Raw genomic sequence first — 16,650 nt, forward strand, 5'->3', positions numbered from 1 at the left:
TAAACAGGTGCACTGTGATCAGCTTACCTACCTTGTTTCCTTATCTGTGAAATACAGAGCAATGATTGCCACCCAGAATCTAACCCAGCAGGCAGCTAAATGCCACACAGCTGTCTGCTCACTCCCCCCACAGTGGGATGGGGGAGAGGATCAGAAAAAAGGTAAAGCTTATGGGTTGAGATAAAGACAATTCAATAGGACAGAAAAAGAAGGGAAAATAATAATAATGATAAAAGAATATACAAAACAAGTGATGCACAATGCAATTGCACACCACCCACTGACCAATGCCCAGCCAGTTCCCAAGCAGCGGCCCGGCCCCACCCCCCGCCCCACCCCCCCCACGCCAACCTCCCGCAGTTTTTTGTTCAGCATGACATCATATGGTATGGAATATGCCTTTGGATCAGCTGTCCTGGCTGTGCCCTCTCCCAGCTTCTTGTGCACCTCCAGCCTCCTCACTGGCAGGGCAGTATGAGAAGCTGAAAAGTCCTTGACTAGGGTAAACACTACTCAGCAACAACCAAAACATCAGTTATCAACATTGTTCTCATCCTAAATCCAAAACACAGCACTACACCAGCTACTAGGAAGAAAATTAACTCTATCCCAGCCAAAACCAGGACAGACTAAAAGGTGAATTTCTGCCTAGACACTGCTAGCTGACCACTAAGGAATAATGTTCATTTACTACACCTGCTACCACATACTGTATCTCCAGCATACAAGATAAACAGGCAGAAATGTAAACTGATGCTACCAAGTCTTTAACAGATTTGGATTAGTGACCTAGAGACAAAAGAATTTACATCCCTGCCAGGAGTATTCTTGTCAATATATTCTTGGTATCAGTCAAGGGCAAAGTGGTTTAAATAGGAAAGCAACATGAATAAAGACACATGAAAGACATAGTGGAATACTGCACCTAAGTTTACTTTTGAACAGTAACAAATAGGTGCATCAATACACATTTTGTATTATGGTAGTATCACTGCCCTAGTAGATTATACCTCTCTTGCATTTCAGACCATATCACCACTCTTGTGACATATTAGCTTACAGTTCCATGCATAACACTACTGCAGATGACTAGGACTTCAGAGTGTCACTAAGCATCAAGCTAGCAGGTACAGTCTTGAGAAATTTAAGATAACTTCCGAAAGTACAGAGGAACTGACAACTCAAGAAAAACATGGTCTGGAAGACTCATTCTCACTTCTGAGATCAATGTTATTTTCTGAAATGCTATATTATGTAGATTTTGACACGATAAAACTAGAAAACTCTTTTACCCTCAAGGTATTCAGCTTAACATCCAATGAATAATAATGAATTTAGGTACTCTGAAAAATCTGCTCATTAGGGTGTAAGAGGTATGGTTTTGGTTTGTTTGTTTGTTTTAAATATAGTAAGTTATTCAAGTAGTAACAAATTAAACTCACTGCATACAGTTTTTACCTGGCAAAAACTTCACAGCCTGGAGCATGCGCCTTTCCAGAGCGAAGTCCACCATCAAATGAGTCATACTATCACTGACCTTTGGTTTCAGAGAGATGCGGAATGCTGAAGCCATTGTGACTCTAAAGTCAAGAAAGCAGCATTAGCAAAATGGATTTTGCATTGTTTAAGTTCTATAGCCATTTTCAAAAACAGCAATCAGATAATCTGTATTGTTAATGTCAAACTGTTAGCCAAAATACTGATCAAAGATCAGAACATTTTTCTAGTAGAAAACTGTTTACCATTTAGGACAGACTCCAAAAGAGAGAGTTTTCCTAATGTCACTGTCTCAAAGAGAATACGGTGCTATGTCCCAATTGTTCCATATTACTAGGCAAAGAAATACTAGAAGTGACTACAGAAGAGCTTAAATGTCTTTTACTAGTGAAAAAAAACTTGGATAGGAGACAAAACTCACACACCACTTCACACAAAATCAGGAAGTATGAAAAATCTAAAGCACTGCAGAATCAGGATCACATTTTTATATACTTAGAAATCTGAAACTTAAACCTTTAGTTTAGAAAGGTCCAAAGACTTTTCTGCTCGACAAGATCCACTCATTACCTCCAAAGTGCATTTTCACGTGTTAAATATTGCTCAGAAGGCATTTATAAATAGCAGTGAACAAGCTGAATATTCTGATTTCATATCTACCTCTGATCTTATCAGAGGATGAAGAACCATTTAAGTTGCAGACACTCTATTGCTTTGGAACATGCAAGCATCAGATCAGTCTTACAAGATACACTGAAGCACAGCTCCCATTTCCACTTTTGAAATCTTAGCTCAGTCCTTATTCTGAATACTCCTAAGACACTCCTGTACTCCATTAACTACACCACCAAAAAAAAGGAGAATAAATCTCTTGTATAGTTCTGTCACTCTGAAGACATTAGGCCACACAGCAGCATTTGAACAACATTGATTCAGACAGCACACAGGTCCTAACTTCTCCTTTAAAAAAAAATAAATTCTTAACTAGAAAGTAATATACACACCACAAAAGAAAGTCAACTGCAAACAGTTGTAACCAATTTACACCCACAGATCTGTGGCACCTTTACAACACCTAATAGCTCACAGGAAGTGATACACAGTAAGTACTTCACTAGTATTAAAAGAGATTGTGTGCTAACTACAGGTACATTAAAGAATGGTGAAAAACAAAAAATTCAGGTAGTGAAGAAGGGGGAGGAAATACGAGGTTGAGTATTAAAGTTATAGGCATGTCAAGAGTGACAAGCATTACAATTTTGGGATATAATACGCATCATAAAAGATACAGGTCAACTGATTTCCCAAGACAGAGCTGACGTTCTGAAATTCAGTATGGGCTGCCGAGCAGATTCCGCTGCTTGGCCAGATGGGTAGAGTAAATCTCTCCTTAAGGAAGAATAATCCTCTGATTAGCAGTAAGAGCACACTGAGTAGTCAGCTTCAGACAGCTTTTTAACTTCTGTTTAGGGACCGATCTTAGACAAGAGAACCATCCACAATTGATTCAAAAGGATTAGATCACACAGCATTTCAAGAAACTACAACAGTAATAGGATGCTTATTACAGATAAAAAGTATTAAGATTCCTATCGCTGCCACTATCCCTCTGATTTGTTAAGGACACTAACTCTTTACCCTTGGAAAAGCAGAGATTAATTTGTCTAGCAATTACTCATTTTACACAAAACGTGATAGAATTTAGACAATCACACCCTTCCTTGAAAACCTGTAAATTGAAAGTCATCCTGTTTTGTCCAGAAGAGCAGCATATGCTGGAAACACCCTGTGAGCTGTCTTTCAAAATATTATGCACATTATAGTAAGTTTTCCGAACCAGGAGGTCAGACTCTCAGAACGTAGTTATCATTCTTCCAACTGAAGAAAAATTGCCTTAGCATTTATTTTGAAACAGTGAAGTTTTGCTTTCTAAACAATAGTTGGAAGACACAGTTCAAAGAAAAGCTACCAGAAATAGCAATTTCACTGACATTAGTCAGAGTGATGTCACCAGAAATATTTCAACAGCTACAAGACTTTTTCCTTCGGCTGGGGCTGCATGGCTAGAAGGCGCGTCCCCTGGGTGGTGGATAGGGGATCCCTCTCTGGAGGGTGCACCGGATAAAACTGAAGAAGGTGCCGCGAACCAACGCAGCCTAAGGGAAGGCCACCCTGACAGAAAAACCACTGGCCCTCCAAGTCATGGGGGTTGGGCAGGAGGCCAACTACCTCCTCCCGGAAAAAAAAAATAAAAAGTTGCAGAAACGACGAGCATCAACTCGGAGATGGAGAAAATCAGTAATGAAGTGAGGAGGAGGAGATGGAACTGGATCGGTCGTGTCTTGAGGAAAAAACCAACAGAAGACTGCGCTGTGGCCCTTGGGACTCCAGAGCACGCAGCCGCAGACCGATCGAAGTGGAAGAACGATGCTCACGCCTTGTGTGCCTCCTGGCACTGAGAGAATTCAGATTCAGATTCAGACAAGACTTTTTACATTCAAATGGAAAATTAGCTAGCAAAAGTCTGTAAGTACTGAAAAAAACAACAGATTTTCTCATAAGTTAAAGGGGCAGAGTCAGCCTGAAACATTGTTAAATTTCAGCCATCAGGTATTAATAATAAATCAGAATTTTATTATTAATAATATTTAATTATATACCGTATTACGATATACTTATATATACTTAAAGAAATAATAATAATAATAGCAGCTGCTGCAGAGGTCTACTTCCTTGCACTAAAAATATCTTTCTCTTTATTAAGGTATGAAAGGCCAGCAGTCAGCAAGGAAAAACACCACATGAGAAGCACAGAAATTTTTAGTTCTCTCGAAAGTTGTGATGTCACAACAAACACTTAAGAAAGAGTCAATGAATTTGATTTAAGCTGACTATGACCCTTTCAACGTAAACGCATTTTCAAGGATAAGATTAATTCAAAGACACAAAAGCGATAGACTTTGTACTGTACCTATCTTTGATCTGTGTGGCAGCCTTGATGCACGTCAGGGAGAAGAGAGAGAAAGTAGTTAGTATTTCCATGCAAGTATCAATGGCAGTAACATGCAAGAAGGCTAAGAACAATCTCAGCTGTATTGCTCAGATTTGAAGATCAAAATGAGTTTAACATTTTCATCAAAATAAATTTTTCCCATAAAGCATGTTAATAGTACTGATTAGGACTGCAACAATGTATCACCTGGGAAAAAACTGATCTCAAGAACCACACCAAACCAACTCCAAATTACTCAACTTCCTGGGTGTGACTTTGTCTCTTCAGATTTCTCTTAATCAGTTAAGTTACTCTCTGTCACATTTTAAAAAAGCTACACAACCAAGTCAGTAAAATTTAACTACCATGGTATTTTCTGTGAAACTATAAAGTCCTTATTAGTGGCATGTAACCATACTTGACTTGTTTGGCTATATATCACAGGATGTATATGCTGACAAAGAAGAAAAAATAGGACTTGCTTTAACTTTTCCTCTGAAAGTTATTGTACTATTCCAACAATACTTCCTAAAAGGCTCTCTCCCTATGTCACTATTCAAAACCACAGAACACAGTTTTTCCCAGCATTTAAATGATACCACTGAAGCAGATGCAGAAGTGGTGATGGCATATTTCAAAGATAAACATTAACTACCATTTGGAAAGACAAAATCCCTGTCCTTCAGCAAGAGGAACTGCAAACCTAAGACAAAACATGATTGTTGAAGTAGCGATGGCTTAGTTAGGTCTGTCGAATCCATGCTTGGAGTTAACATTGCTACTTCATCTAGTTGCTATTCAGCTGAACTACTTTCCCTTCTAAAGAAGGGACAAGAAACATCACATGGCTTCCCAGTTTAAAGTCAAACAAAAGTGGAGGACTTCCAAATTTTCATTAAATACAAAGCACACTCAATGAAAAAAAAAGTTACAGTTGTCCCTGCTATAAAACCAATATACATTCCTAAAGTGGGAAGCAGGAAAAAAACCCTAAGTGTTTAGAAATAATTTAACTTAAGAGGTAGCTTTGTTTTACCTCAAACCAAAGTTATTGTAGGAACTACTGACGGATTTTCTGACATGACAGTTGTAGACAAAACAGAGCTACTTAAAACCAAAATCCTTCTTCATAACCTCTACACCTTGTGGAACATGTGGTAGCCAGGACCCAATGAACAGTCTTCTGCAAGACAGTCATGGCTTAACTCCTTTGAATTTAGTTTGTTTCCAGGCTGCTGACAACGAAGGCTATCAGCCCATCTCAGATGAGCTGCCCAGCACTGTCAAATCACATCCTATCTAACCACTGAACCCTCCTGTGCACTGGCATTCATGTTCTTTTGACTTCCAGGTAAGCCAATTCAGTGAACAAAGCCACCAAAAATCTAACATAGAAAAAAAAATTAAAATAATCTTAGTTTAGTCTTACACTAGTTTCTCCTGAACTGATTTACTAGAGGACCCAAAGAAAATTTGTGCCAATAAAAGAGAGTCAGGGCTCTGAGGATTATTATAGCAAGCCTAGCATGCTGAGTCAGTGTATATGTAGAACTGTTTTATTAATTTGTAAGTCTATTCTTCCAGTTAAATACATGTTGCCTTACTTACAAGTCTGTTGTGGTAAAGTACACATTATTTGTATTGGAATCACAATGTGAGGACCAAATCAGGCTCTCGCCTACACGATATACAAATGCATTAGAAGGTTTTGGAGAATAGAGGAAGAGTTGCCCTGAATTCAGCTTCCCAAGATCTTTCAGGATAGCTATAAAGTTCAGGGTGGGAAATTAAAGATCCACAGCTTGCATGAAGTTCTGCAAAACAAACATCTTGCCATCCACAGATGACTGCAGCTAAAATACAGAGACTCTCTGCAAGCGTTGTGTAACAGCACTGAGCAACTGACAGGTCACTTACCATGGCTTTGAGTGCTGGCCATCACACATTTTGTAAGTCTTGGTTCAGTTTTAGAGATTAATTTCACCCTCACTTTTTGGGTTTGCTTACCTAGCATCAGTGAAAGTTTGCTTAACACTGACAGTTGTCCAGGAGAAGGCATTCCTTTCCCTCCCACCCTCACTCTAAATAAGAAAAAAACCCAACTTATTTTATTAGAGACCGCATAAAAATTCAAGACTATAGTGCTTGACTTGGCCTCCTCAACAGAGCATGAACTGTATTTTTATATGCCTCTCCATCCTTACTGTCATTATTCCTGGTAAGTTTGCAGGGTCCAGTACAGTAATGCAAAGGATATTTCAAATTGAGACAAATACCAACATTTGCCTTACGCACATCTGTTCAATGTTTTCTACCTTTAAGAATTCCACAGGGTCCTTTATGTCCAGTGACTGTGCAGCAAGTTCCAGCAGCTCTTCAGAACTCTCTAGGGCAGTACTACACTGGCTAAGCTGATCCTGAAGCAAAAACAAAAAGAATAATTTGATGCTCTTATATTAAAAAAGTGGTTTAAAAACTACCAGTACCAGAACTACATGGCTTTGCTATGCATTTGTAACAACATCGCATTAACTAGAACTTCACTGTGCTTGACAAGTGCACAGTGATAAGTGGCACATCCTATAAATCCAAAGGGGAAAAAAATTGGATAGGTGGTGAAGCCTGATTTAAAAGCCGATTTCATTTTAAGGCCTGTTTCCCCCAACATCAGGATTTCAGAAGCAAAGAAATGCTTCTGTCTATGTGCACTACAATGTCTATTTACAGAACTGCACTTCATCAATGAACCGATACTGTTTAATGTAGCAGTAGCCTTGAAAAAGGCAATTATTTTATCCCCAACCAGCTCTAGAATTGTCACAAGACAATCCTGAAAATCAATATTGCTGTATAATAAATGGGGATAGTAGAGGGTGGGGAGCAGAGGAAGAATGGCAGGAGAGGAATTTCTTTCAGGATTACCTAAAACTCTAATGAGTAAACTACTATTCCCAGTATATAAAACAGCCCACAGAGAACTTCCGGTATTACATACTATGGGTATATCCCGAAAAAGATGAGTTTTGAATACACTGCAGGATCCTAAACATACTGTAGGTTAAACAAGATGTGCATTTTAAACCTGCCAGCAGCTTTTGCATAGCCATTCAACCTACAGCTGGTTTTGTACTCATGTGATACTTAACTGTAATATCTCAGAACAAGTCAACAGCAAGTAATTATTTTTCTTTAAAACAATTCAGGAAAGACAGCTTGCTCTAAAGTTGTCACTGTCTCAAAAGCAACCAACAGTTGCATCAACTTCAAGAACAGACCTGTCTCAAGCACTTCAGAAGTGTAACTAGTTTTGGCAAGTGTGGTGAGTTGACCTGGGCCAGCTGCCAGATGCCCCTCAGATTTACTGTTCAAGGATAAAATAGCAACAAGGAAACAGTCCAACAGCTAGAAGTTTGTATGCAGTTTCCAGATAACTTCTGAAGCATGCCATTAATACAAGTTGTCATTCATCTAATACAGCTGCTCTCCTCTTTGGAGGACATCCAATGCTGACAAACTCACGATATACCATGATATTGCCAAAATGTCCAAGGCAAACACCTCAAAAGAGAGAAGCAAATGCCAGAGGCATTTTCAGACAGCTTTGCAGAAATGACACAGTAACTGGATGCTTCCATTAGCATCTTATTGAGATGCATCTGCATTTTGGAGTTAAAAATAAATACTTCAGTGTCATCAAAATACACCGCTCCAAAATGAAGCAATATATTTTTCAAAGCAAGGGTTTAAGGAAAATTTCTATTTTCAGCCTTACCCTCCAAAGAAATTGTTTGGGAGGGATCAGTCTAAATATTAAATCCTCATCCTTTTCCACCATTATGTAGCCCCAATATTTTAAGGTACAGCTTATTCTCAACAAGAGCATCTAGTCAACTGCAGAAGACAGCACAAGCACTTTAAGACGACAATAAATTAAGCAAGTCCATTCCTTTAAACAGGATGTTTAGACCTCACTCAAGTTCCTTGGTTTCCTCATACAAAGCTAATTTTCAGTTCCAGTCAAAGATAATGGCTTGCATTAATACCTTCAATGCAACAGTTTTCATATGTTAGTTTGGTTTGGTAGATTGGCTGTTGGGAAAAGCACTCTTGGAGTGCCTCAGTGACAGAGGAAGCCTGGTCTGTCATCAGGTAAAGAGAATGTCCTTTGGGCCTTCAGTTAGAGAACAGCCTCAGCTGAAAGACAAGTAGGGCACTTAACAACTGTGCCAGTGATCTGTAACATTCCACTTGTCCTCATCCTCTTCTGACTAAGTAGCAGCTCAGCTGTTCAGCACAGACACCAGGCAGCAATTCTCGATACAGCTGTACCGCACTGACAAGCTTTCAGAAGAACTTGGTTCAACCATACCTGAGCTTGATCAAATTAGATTATCTATCAGGAAATGAACAGATATTAACAGAATTAACAGAATATTTCAATGGTCAAGTCAAACTGCCAGGTGAGTAGCTATCAAAACAGTTTTCAGTTCCAGAATCATTTCTTGCGAGACTAACTTTAGTTTTTCTTCACTAGAAGGCAGAATAATTGATACATGCCACAGCTGAATTTCTCCTGTGAGCTGTTCATTGAGAAGCACCGATTCTTTAAGCATTTAAGTCCTAAGCGTCCCTGAATGTGGGCAGATTTCTATCTGTTGAGAAACTTCAAAAGGACTTAAAACAGATATATGGGGAGAAAGATTAAATTGGAGGTGGAAAAGTGCACTTATGTGCTTAACTTAAACTGTGCACTCAGAAGTTCTGGAATGTTTTACACCCAGTCGTTACATATGAACATAAAACAGACCTTATAATGAAGTCTGTGGAATTTGTTCCAGGAAACTGCTCCTAGAACTTCTTCAAACTGACTAGACACAAGGACGAACAAACACCTTCCTTATTGCTTTGCATAAGCAAAAAGAACTAGACAGAAGAATGCTGCAACTAGGATCATTTAAAGAAAAAAGCAGGAGAAACAGCTTCTGCTTAAAAGATTTAACTGTGCTTTGGCCCATGCAACTAGACTTTCTGAAAGCTAGAGCCAACTTGCTACACGCTACTGGAAAAACATAGATGTTACATGTGTTTCAGGAAGTCACATTTTTGTTTCTGTTTCTCCGAAACCCATTGGAAAGATTCTCCTGCATGAAATCACGCAACTACAAGCTGGTGAAGTTCACATAGTGGGTTTAGTAGCAGACACCAGCGTAACCTGTTCCCAAGCAATTCCCATATGTCTTCCAGTGCGCTCATAAAATTTGCTTGATGTTAACAAGTGGAGGATGGCCGGTTCTGTCAACAGGAGACCAGCCTTTGCGCGTAGGATACCTGGCGTGATTCTCGACTGTAAGTTCAAGCTTGAGCAAACCACTTAGGCATGTCTACAGGTCCAGATGCTCATATTCCAAACTGGAGAAAGAAACCAATTTCAGTCCAGAAGCTGTTTGAAGGCAGCAAACATATCTAAGTCCTGCTCCTGTGCAGCCACTCTCCACCTGTAAGCTCTACAGGTAATACCACTTCCTTTCTACATAACAATGTTGAGAACATAAATAGGCTAGAGACCATGAAGTACCCTAGAAGAAAGGACTAGAGCAGTACTTATATCAAAGAAAATATTTACCTTACACTTACTGCATTTCTTGCAATGCTACCAAAATCTCACTTTCAGTTGAGATTTAAAATTGCAGTTTAAAACTGCTTCTGCTCAGCTGCAAAAATTTACAGATGTAGTTATAGTTACCTGCAGAGCTTGAATTTTACGAGCCTCTTCCTGCTGAATAGTGCTAGCCATACTCGCCTTCATCTCATCCAATATAGAATACAGACCATCAAATTCTTCATCCAACTCGCTGATTGCATTAGAAGAGTTCACCTGAGAAGAGAATTGAAACTGCTGCAATTTGTATTGGAAACAATGCAGACTACTCTTTTAGGCTGAAAGTCACATTGTTTGCCCAAACATGCTTTGCCATGACCACTAGATACCTTGTGACTGCTCCTCACCTTATCAAAAGGGAAAAAAAACATTAGGAATGATGGACACCTCCTAAGCAGACTTTACATCAGGACACTGTAGACTGAAATCCATGAAAATTCCATGATACTCAAGCTTGTACAGAACCAACATACTTGGCAACTTTGTTCCATGCCAAAAGACCTCGATTTCCCTCTCACAATTACATATGGATTGCTAGACGTTTGCAAGGAGGTAGTTACCCAGTTCCACATTAAATGGTTTCATGCGATACTAAAAACTGCACTAAAGAGGCCAGCTTAAAGATCTGCTGGATGACTTACTTTAACACAAAACAAACAACTTATGGCTTATTGATAGGCTAAAGGAACCTAAACTTCATCAAGCCCAACAATTTGCAGCTACTGAAAAGAGAAAGAGCAAAGAATTTTCTCTCAAGTGTCAGGATGGTCTCATTTTTCAGTCTGCCAAGCAAAAATGTCTTGCATCAAAATCCAGATTCTCTCTTCCACAGAAATCAAATCCTACAATAGCTTTTTGCATGAAAAGCAAAACCACCATACCTTTCAACTACTGACAGACTTAAATAAAACGTTTTTCTATCTGGTTCCTACATGAAGATGTATTTTAAACTTGACTCTTATAGCCCATCCCTTACACACTATCCAGTTTGAGACTGACAAAACTGGAAAGTTGCTCCCCTCTCAGCTACAACCTATGAGCCTTAATATATATACCTGAACATTTTTTATTGTATGGTTCAGCATGTCAATGAAGTTGTGAATTTCATCATTTTTGTTCGCTAGAGTAGAGACAATCCTTTGCAGAGTCTCCTAGAATTACAAAAACAAGTGAGAGAAGTTGTAAAAGAACCTTGTAATGTTTTTAAACATCACCATTTCAACATATATGGAAATTCATCATACACATTCCAGTTGTGGTGAATTCAAGTCTTATTCTGATGGAAATACATTTTGTTAGAAAGGAGAAAAAGTATCAATGGTCTAAGCAGCATTCCACCAAACTAAGTATCTCCAGTTGTTAGTTTAAGAGAAATCAAGAATCAGTTTTATGATACGCCACTGTTTCACATGTTTTGCTACCCATGTTACTGCAACTCCTAAGGCACCCCACTCCACCATACACAACTTCCCCAGATGAGAAAGAACTGCTTACACAACCAAACAGAGAGCGAATAAAGAAAAAAAACAGCTGGTAAAAGTTAACCCAGAAGAAAAATTAGCATTTTCCATTGCCAAAAGAAGCTAGTGTTAAATAACTAAGCTGACAGTTTATTCTAGATACAGAATAAACCTGTAACAGTGATTTGTAAACTTATTCTACGAGTGGTAAAACATTCTGGCGAATAATTTATATATTCCAATTAAAAGTGACCTCAAAGAGGAAAGCTTACTGATAGCCAAGAAAGAGAATCAACATTATATCTGTGGTGTACTACTCCAGGTATTAAAAGGCACTAGATTCAGCTTACAAAACACATACTACGGAGGCAAAACTGTTAAGCACATCAAAATGTATTTTTAAATCAAATAAGACTACCAAGTCTAATTTTGTTCAGTAGTCAGTCACATATTCTAAGAATTTGACAAAAACACATCAATACTTCATACTTAAAATGAAGCCAAGTTGTATAATTAAAGCTCAGAGCATACCAGCATATGTAAGTAAAAATAAAGAACAAGGTGAGGAGGTAACTAAGAATTTTCTGTTATTTAATTCAGGCTGGTTGATAATAAGTTCTAGAAACAAATCTGACTCTAAAATGCTAGATTTGGCTCTTTAAAAAAAAGTAAAGTCTATCTTAATTATAATTATGACATTATTAATCAGTTGGACTCAGAGTTTCAAGTTGCTCAGCTTAACATTGTTACTTGCCAACATTTAGGAAAATGAGGCATGGGGAGCTAATAAGCACACCTTAAAAACAGCCAGACCACCAAAAAGATGTTGCAGAGGTCCCTCCCATAAGCAATTTCTTAATAACCATCTACTACATTTGCTAAAAAGCAAGAAAAATATTTTACCCATTCACAACATCTACAGCAAACCTCGACACTACGTCCCATGTAAGGAATCCCTCCACTAGTCCTAAGCCATGCTCGTACCTGTTTCTTCTGACCCCTTCCCTCAGCAGTTCTCAATGAATCTGCAGTGATGCATTTATTGGTACTCCGGCCCATTCCCTGTTTGCATAGCATCATGCTCACAAAGTTAAACCACTAGCAGAGGAAAGTGAAGTTTCACTGCTTTTACCACAGGTGGTGTGATGGTGTTACGTAAGAATATAACGGACTGGCTAGCAATGACTGAAATTGAGACTCCGAGGAAGAGAAACAAGACCAGATTGGCTTCTTTCAGAAGCCAAGGGTATAGCAAGTCTTGATCACTTCATCACAGAATCTTTTCATTGTCTGGTTAAAACTGAACATGCTTAGAGACAATTTTGTACGCATTAGAATGGCAGATGAAACACCATTGTCCAACCAGCTGCTTCTGCACTCACTACTGACCAGAGGCAATTGTTTTTGCATGTCAGACAGCCTGCAGTTAAGCCTGAGATCCTATAAACGTAACTGTCAATTCGGATGAACAAGAAAACTCCCAATCCTCTTTCAGCTAGGATTTTAGGGCTTACTCAGCTGCACCACATGGAAAAAAAAAAAAATTAGTCTTCTTGTACATAGTACTGAACAATGGTTTTGGTTTCTACAGCTACATACAATTAAAGGAAAAGATGTACATGCGAGGAACGCTTAGAAAGCCTTTACACGGCCAAATACATGGCAGCAACTGGAAGATCGCCGTCAAACAAGGTTTTCCACTACATCTAAAGTTAAAGTCAACTGACCAAAAAGGGATCAGTACAGCTCTTTTTAAGTAAGCTACCAATTTCTCCAAACAGAAATTGCACCAGGTTGGGTCAAACTCAAACAAGTTTAGAGACCTTCTACACACGCAGATGCAAGAGGCCTAAAAACATCCACCAGCAGTAGACAGGATTTTTCTTAAATGCTAATGCACAAGTCACCAGAACAGAAAGTCAGCTTTTAGGAATCACTAACATATAATATTTTCTAATGTAATTTTCTAACCACTAATATGTAAATAAATAGATTTTCTTCCAAACATACCAACACATGGCAAATTCAAAACACTGCACTGTTGCCATTTCTTCCTTTAACGGGAATTTCTGAAAAGTCACTACCATTACATGTAACGGAAAGGGTGGTAGAAAAATTGCCAATGTAAGCAGCAGTTGAGGCTTACATTCTAAGCTACTTCATAAAAGAATTACAACAGCACCAAGCTCAGTAAAGCTTCTTGGTATTTCTACACTGAAGGAAATTTAAATCTATTGCCCACTGATGGATGCACTATTTCGTAGAATCCTATCACAAATAATTTTTGTTTAGTTTTCTCTCTGGCTAGCATGTGTTAAGTCAGGTCAGTTTCAAATTCATTTTCAAAACATTATGACATGTTTATTACAGAAGTCATTTTTGTTGCTATCAGTGAGCTTCATACTGCTATTCGCTTTTGTGTCCCATTCTTATTCTCTGAATCTAATACATTCTTTGCAGAAAAAAATGCATGGCATTCATAAAGCAACAGTGTAGATGCACAAGGGATGAAGAACATAAAAGGATATGAAAGAGGACAGGAGGCCCTGCAACATGTGGTGGCTTGTAGTCTTGCCAGGAGCATAAAAGCAGACAATATATCCTTCTTTGAATAGTTAGTAACTAACATCACAGAGCACCTGTTGAAGCAGATGGGCACCTCATAAAAGTTAAAGAGTAAGCTTCGATAAACTAAACAATTACATCAGTTCTGTTTACGAAGCAAGTTATCAACTTGCTCAAGATCATACTTAAGTCTTATGACATGACTGGATGCAGAACAGAGTTTCTGAAGCAGCCTCAGGCCTAGGACAAAATCCTGCGTCATACTAACCTTCACGTGCAGATCAAATTTCAAACAAGAGGACATACTTACTTAGCCTCCATTAATTTAATCTTCTGCACTTGTCCACACGTTGAAGTTGCCAGAGTTTGAGGGAGTACTTAAGACAATACAGGTGACAATAGCAAATTAACAAAGTATTGCAAAATACACAATCAACTGCAATTTCACTACCACATTCAGAACCTCTGAGCAGCACTGAAATTCAAGTATGATCAATGACATCAGGAACATCCACCTAGAGCACCCACAACAGCTGCAGCCCTTATTTACCTCTTCTCCAAGAGACTAATCTCATATAAAGCAGGCAAAGGCAGACAGACTCAAATTCACATAGTATCTACCAGAAGCACATTTTTTGGGGCATTTCACATCTCACCTTAGAAAGCATAGATGAGTACGAAGTGGCAGTGCACAAACGCTTAACTAAAATAGTGAACATCTGTAAATTTCAAGCCATTAGGAGTACTAGTTATCCAGACCCTACTCACAAACCAGTTTCCAAGTTAAGGAAAAGCCCAGCCTTCACAGAGGCAGTAACAGAAGCCCTTTTGGAGTGCGAGACTGAAAGCCAAAAGGCTGAGTCAGAACTTTTTGCAGAGAGTATCATTTTTAGAAAGCCCAGCCCTTGGCCAGGCACATCTCTGCTCCTCGGTGATTTCCCTCAGGGTGCAGGTGGCAAGTAAGGGAAGGAGGGAATTACAGGGCAGCAGCCATAGGAAAAAAGAAAAAAAAAAAAAAAACCAAAACACAAAACAACTACAAAACGCTTTTATGAATTAGTCCCCTTCAACACAGGATTACATCAGTGGGAGACAGAAGGGCCAATGTACGCACCATAATTACTTATGACAGGAACACACAATGCGAAAGAGCTCTACACCCGAGCCGTGCTTCATTAAGATGCGGCAAGGGCAGCGGCAGCGCCGGCACCCGAAGCCAGCCGAGACGGGGGTGCCCCCCACGCTGGGCGCCCCGCTCCCCCGCCCCTCCGCAGGGGGGGTCCCCGAGCGCCCGCAGCAGCCCGGGGCGCGGGGCGAGCGCCCTTCCCGCCTTGCCGCCCTCCCCTCAGGCGGCCGCTAACGCTTAACTTCCTCGGCCGCTGCCCCTCTCCTCAGGGAGCCAGGCCGAGCACCAGGGCAGCGCCGGCAGCCCGGGGAAACGCCCCGCCTGCCTCCTCGGCGGCTCCCGGCGGCACCGGCACAGCCAGCTGAGGGCGGGCAGGCCCGCCTTCCCCCCGCCACCGGCCCGGCCCGGCCCGGCCCGGCCCGGCCGCCCGCCGCGTCCCGCGGGGAGGCAGGCTCCCGCCGCCGGCACTCACTCTCTGCTCGTCCATGATGAGGGAGGGGACGACGCCCGGGCCGGCGGCGGGGAAGGACGGTTACGGCCTCCGCCGCCACCGCGGAGACCGCCCGCCCCGCCCCCGCGCATGCGCGCCGGGATGCGGCCGCGCCGCCTGCGCATGCGCGCCGCGCCCCGCTCCCTCCTCCCCCGTCCCCCTCCGCGCACGCCGGCGGCACGTGCGCCTCGCCTCGCCTCGCCTCCCCGGGAGGGGCCTGCGGGCATGCGCAGTCGGAGGGACAGCCGAAGGAGGGGGAGGTGCCGGGTTCGAGTCCCGGCACCGGCTGGGCGGCGGGGGCCGGGCGGGCTGGCGGGTCCCCGTGGCGGTGCCCCCGCCCCCGGGCCGGGAGGCAGGGGCTGGAGCGCACACGCCGCCTGGGTCAGGCGCGCCCCCACGCCCCGGGCGGCAGGGGAGAGCAGGGTCGCCCCGCCCCGAGGCCGGTGCCAAGCTCGGGGGGGGGGGGGGTTGGGGGCGAGCACCCCGAAACCCTCGGTGGCCTCCGGGGGAGTAGCGGGCCCCGGGCCCAGCGCAGCCCCCGGCGCTTGGCTCCCGCTGCGCCTGGCCGGGAAGCGGCCCCGCCGCGGGCGACGCCGTGCAGCCGGCAGCCGCGGGCGTTGGGTGCGGCAGCGGCAGCGGTAGGTGGCACGTCGTGTCGGGCCGTGCCGGGTTACCGGTACGGGTGAGGTTAGGCATCCTCTAGGGCAGCTTCGCTCCACCTCAGAGCTCACTAATCCAATTTAAAAAAAAAAAAAAAAAAGAAAAATTGTTTTGCTGCAGCGGGGGGAAGAAATAGTAATTTCATAATGGTGACATTTTACAGAGATACAGCCACAAAACAGCCGCAGGGCTGAAGTGTAG

The 16,650-nt window shown here is 41.7% G+C and overlaps 1 protein-coding gene across 2 annotated transcripts in view; it reads right to left on the bottom strand.

The window, feature by feature from the left end:
* The window catches only part of FSD1L (fibronectin type III and SPRY domain containing 1 like), a 30,450-nt gene extending 14,590 nt beyond the window's left edge, over positions 1-15,860 (bottom strand). For both annotated transcript variants that reach the window (XM_082336606.1, XM_082336605.1), the window contains exons 1-5: positions 15,772-15,860; positions 11,204-11,299; positions 10,233-10,364; positions 6,785-6,906; positions 1,459-1,580 (exon numbers count right to left, since the gene is read on the bottom strand). In XM_082336606.1, coding sequence (XP_082192732.1) covers positions 1,459-1,580; positions 6,785-6,906; positions 10,233-10,364; positions 11,204-11,299; positions 15,772-15,786 — 487 coding nt within the window. In that variant the 5' untranslated portion in view covers positions 15,787-15,860. The remainder of the gene's footprint in view (positions 1-1,458; positions 1,581-6,784; positions 6,907-10,232; positions 10,365-11,203; positions 11,300-15,771) is intronic.
* Positions 15,861-16,650: the final 790 nt, after the last annotated feature.

The sequence above is a fragment of the Platalea leucorodia genome (genome assembly GCF_965183815.1).
Source record: "Platalea leucorodia genome assembly, chromosome: Z".
In the NCBI taxonomy this organism is placed as follows: Eukaryota; Metazoa; Chordata; class Aves; order Pelecaniformes; family Threskiornithidae; genus Platalea; species Platalea leucorodia.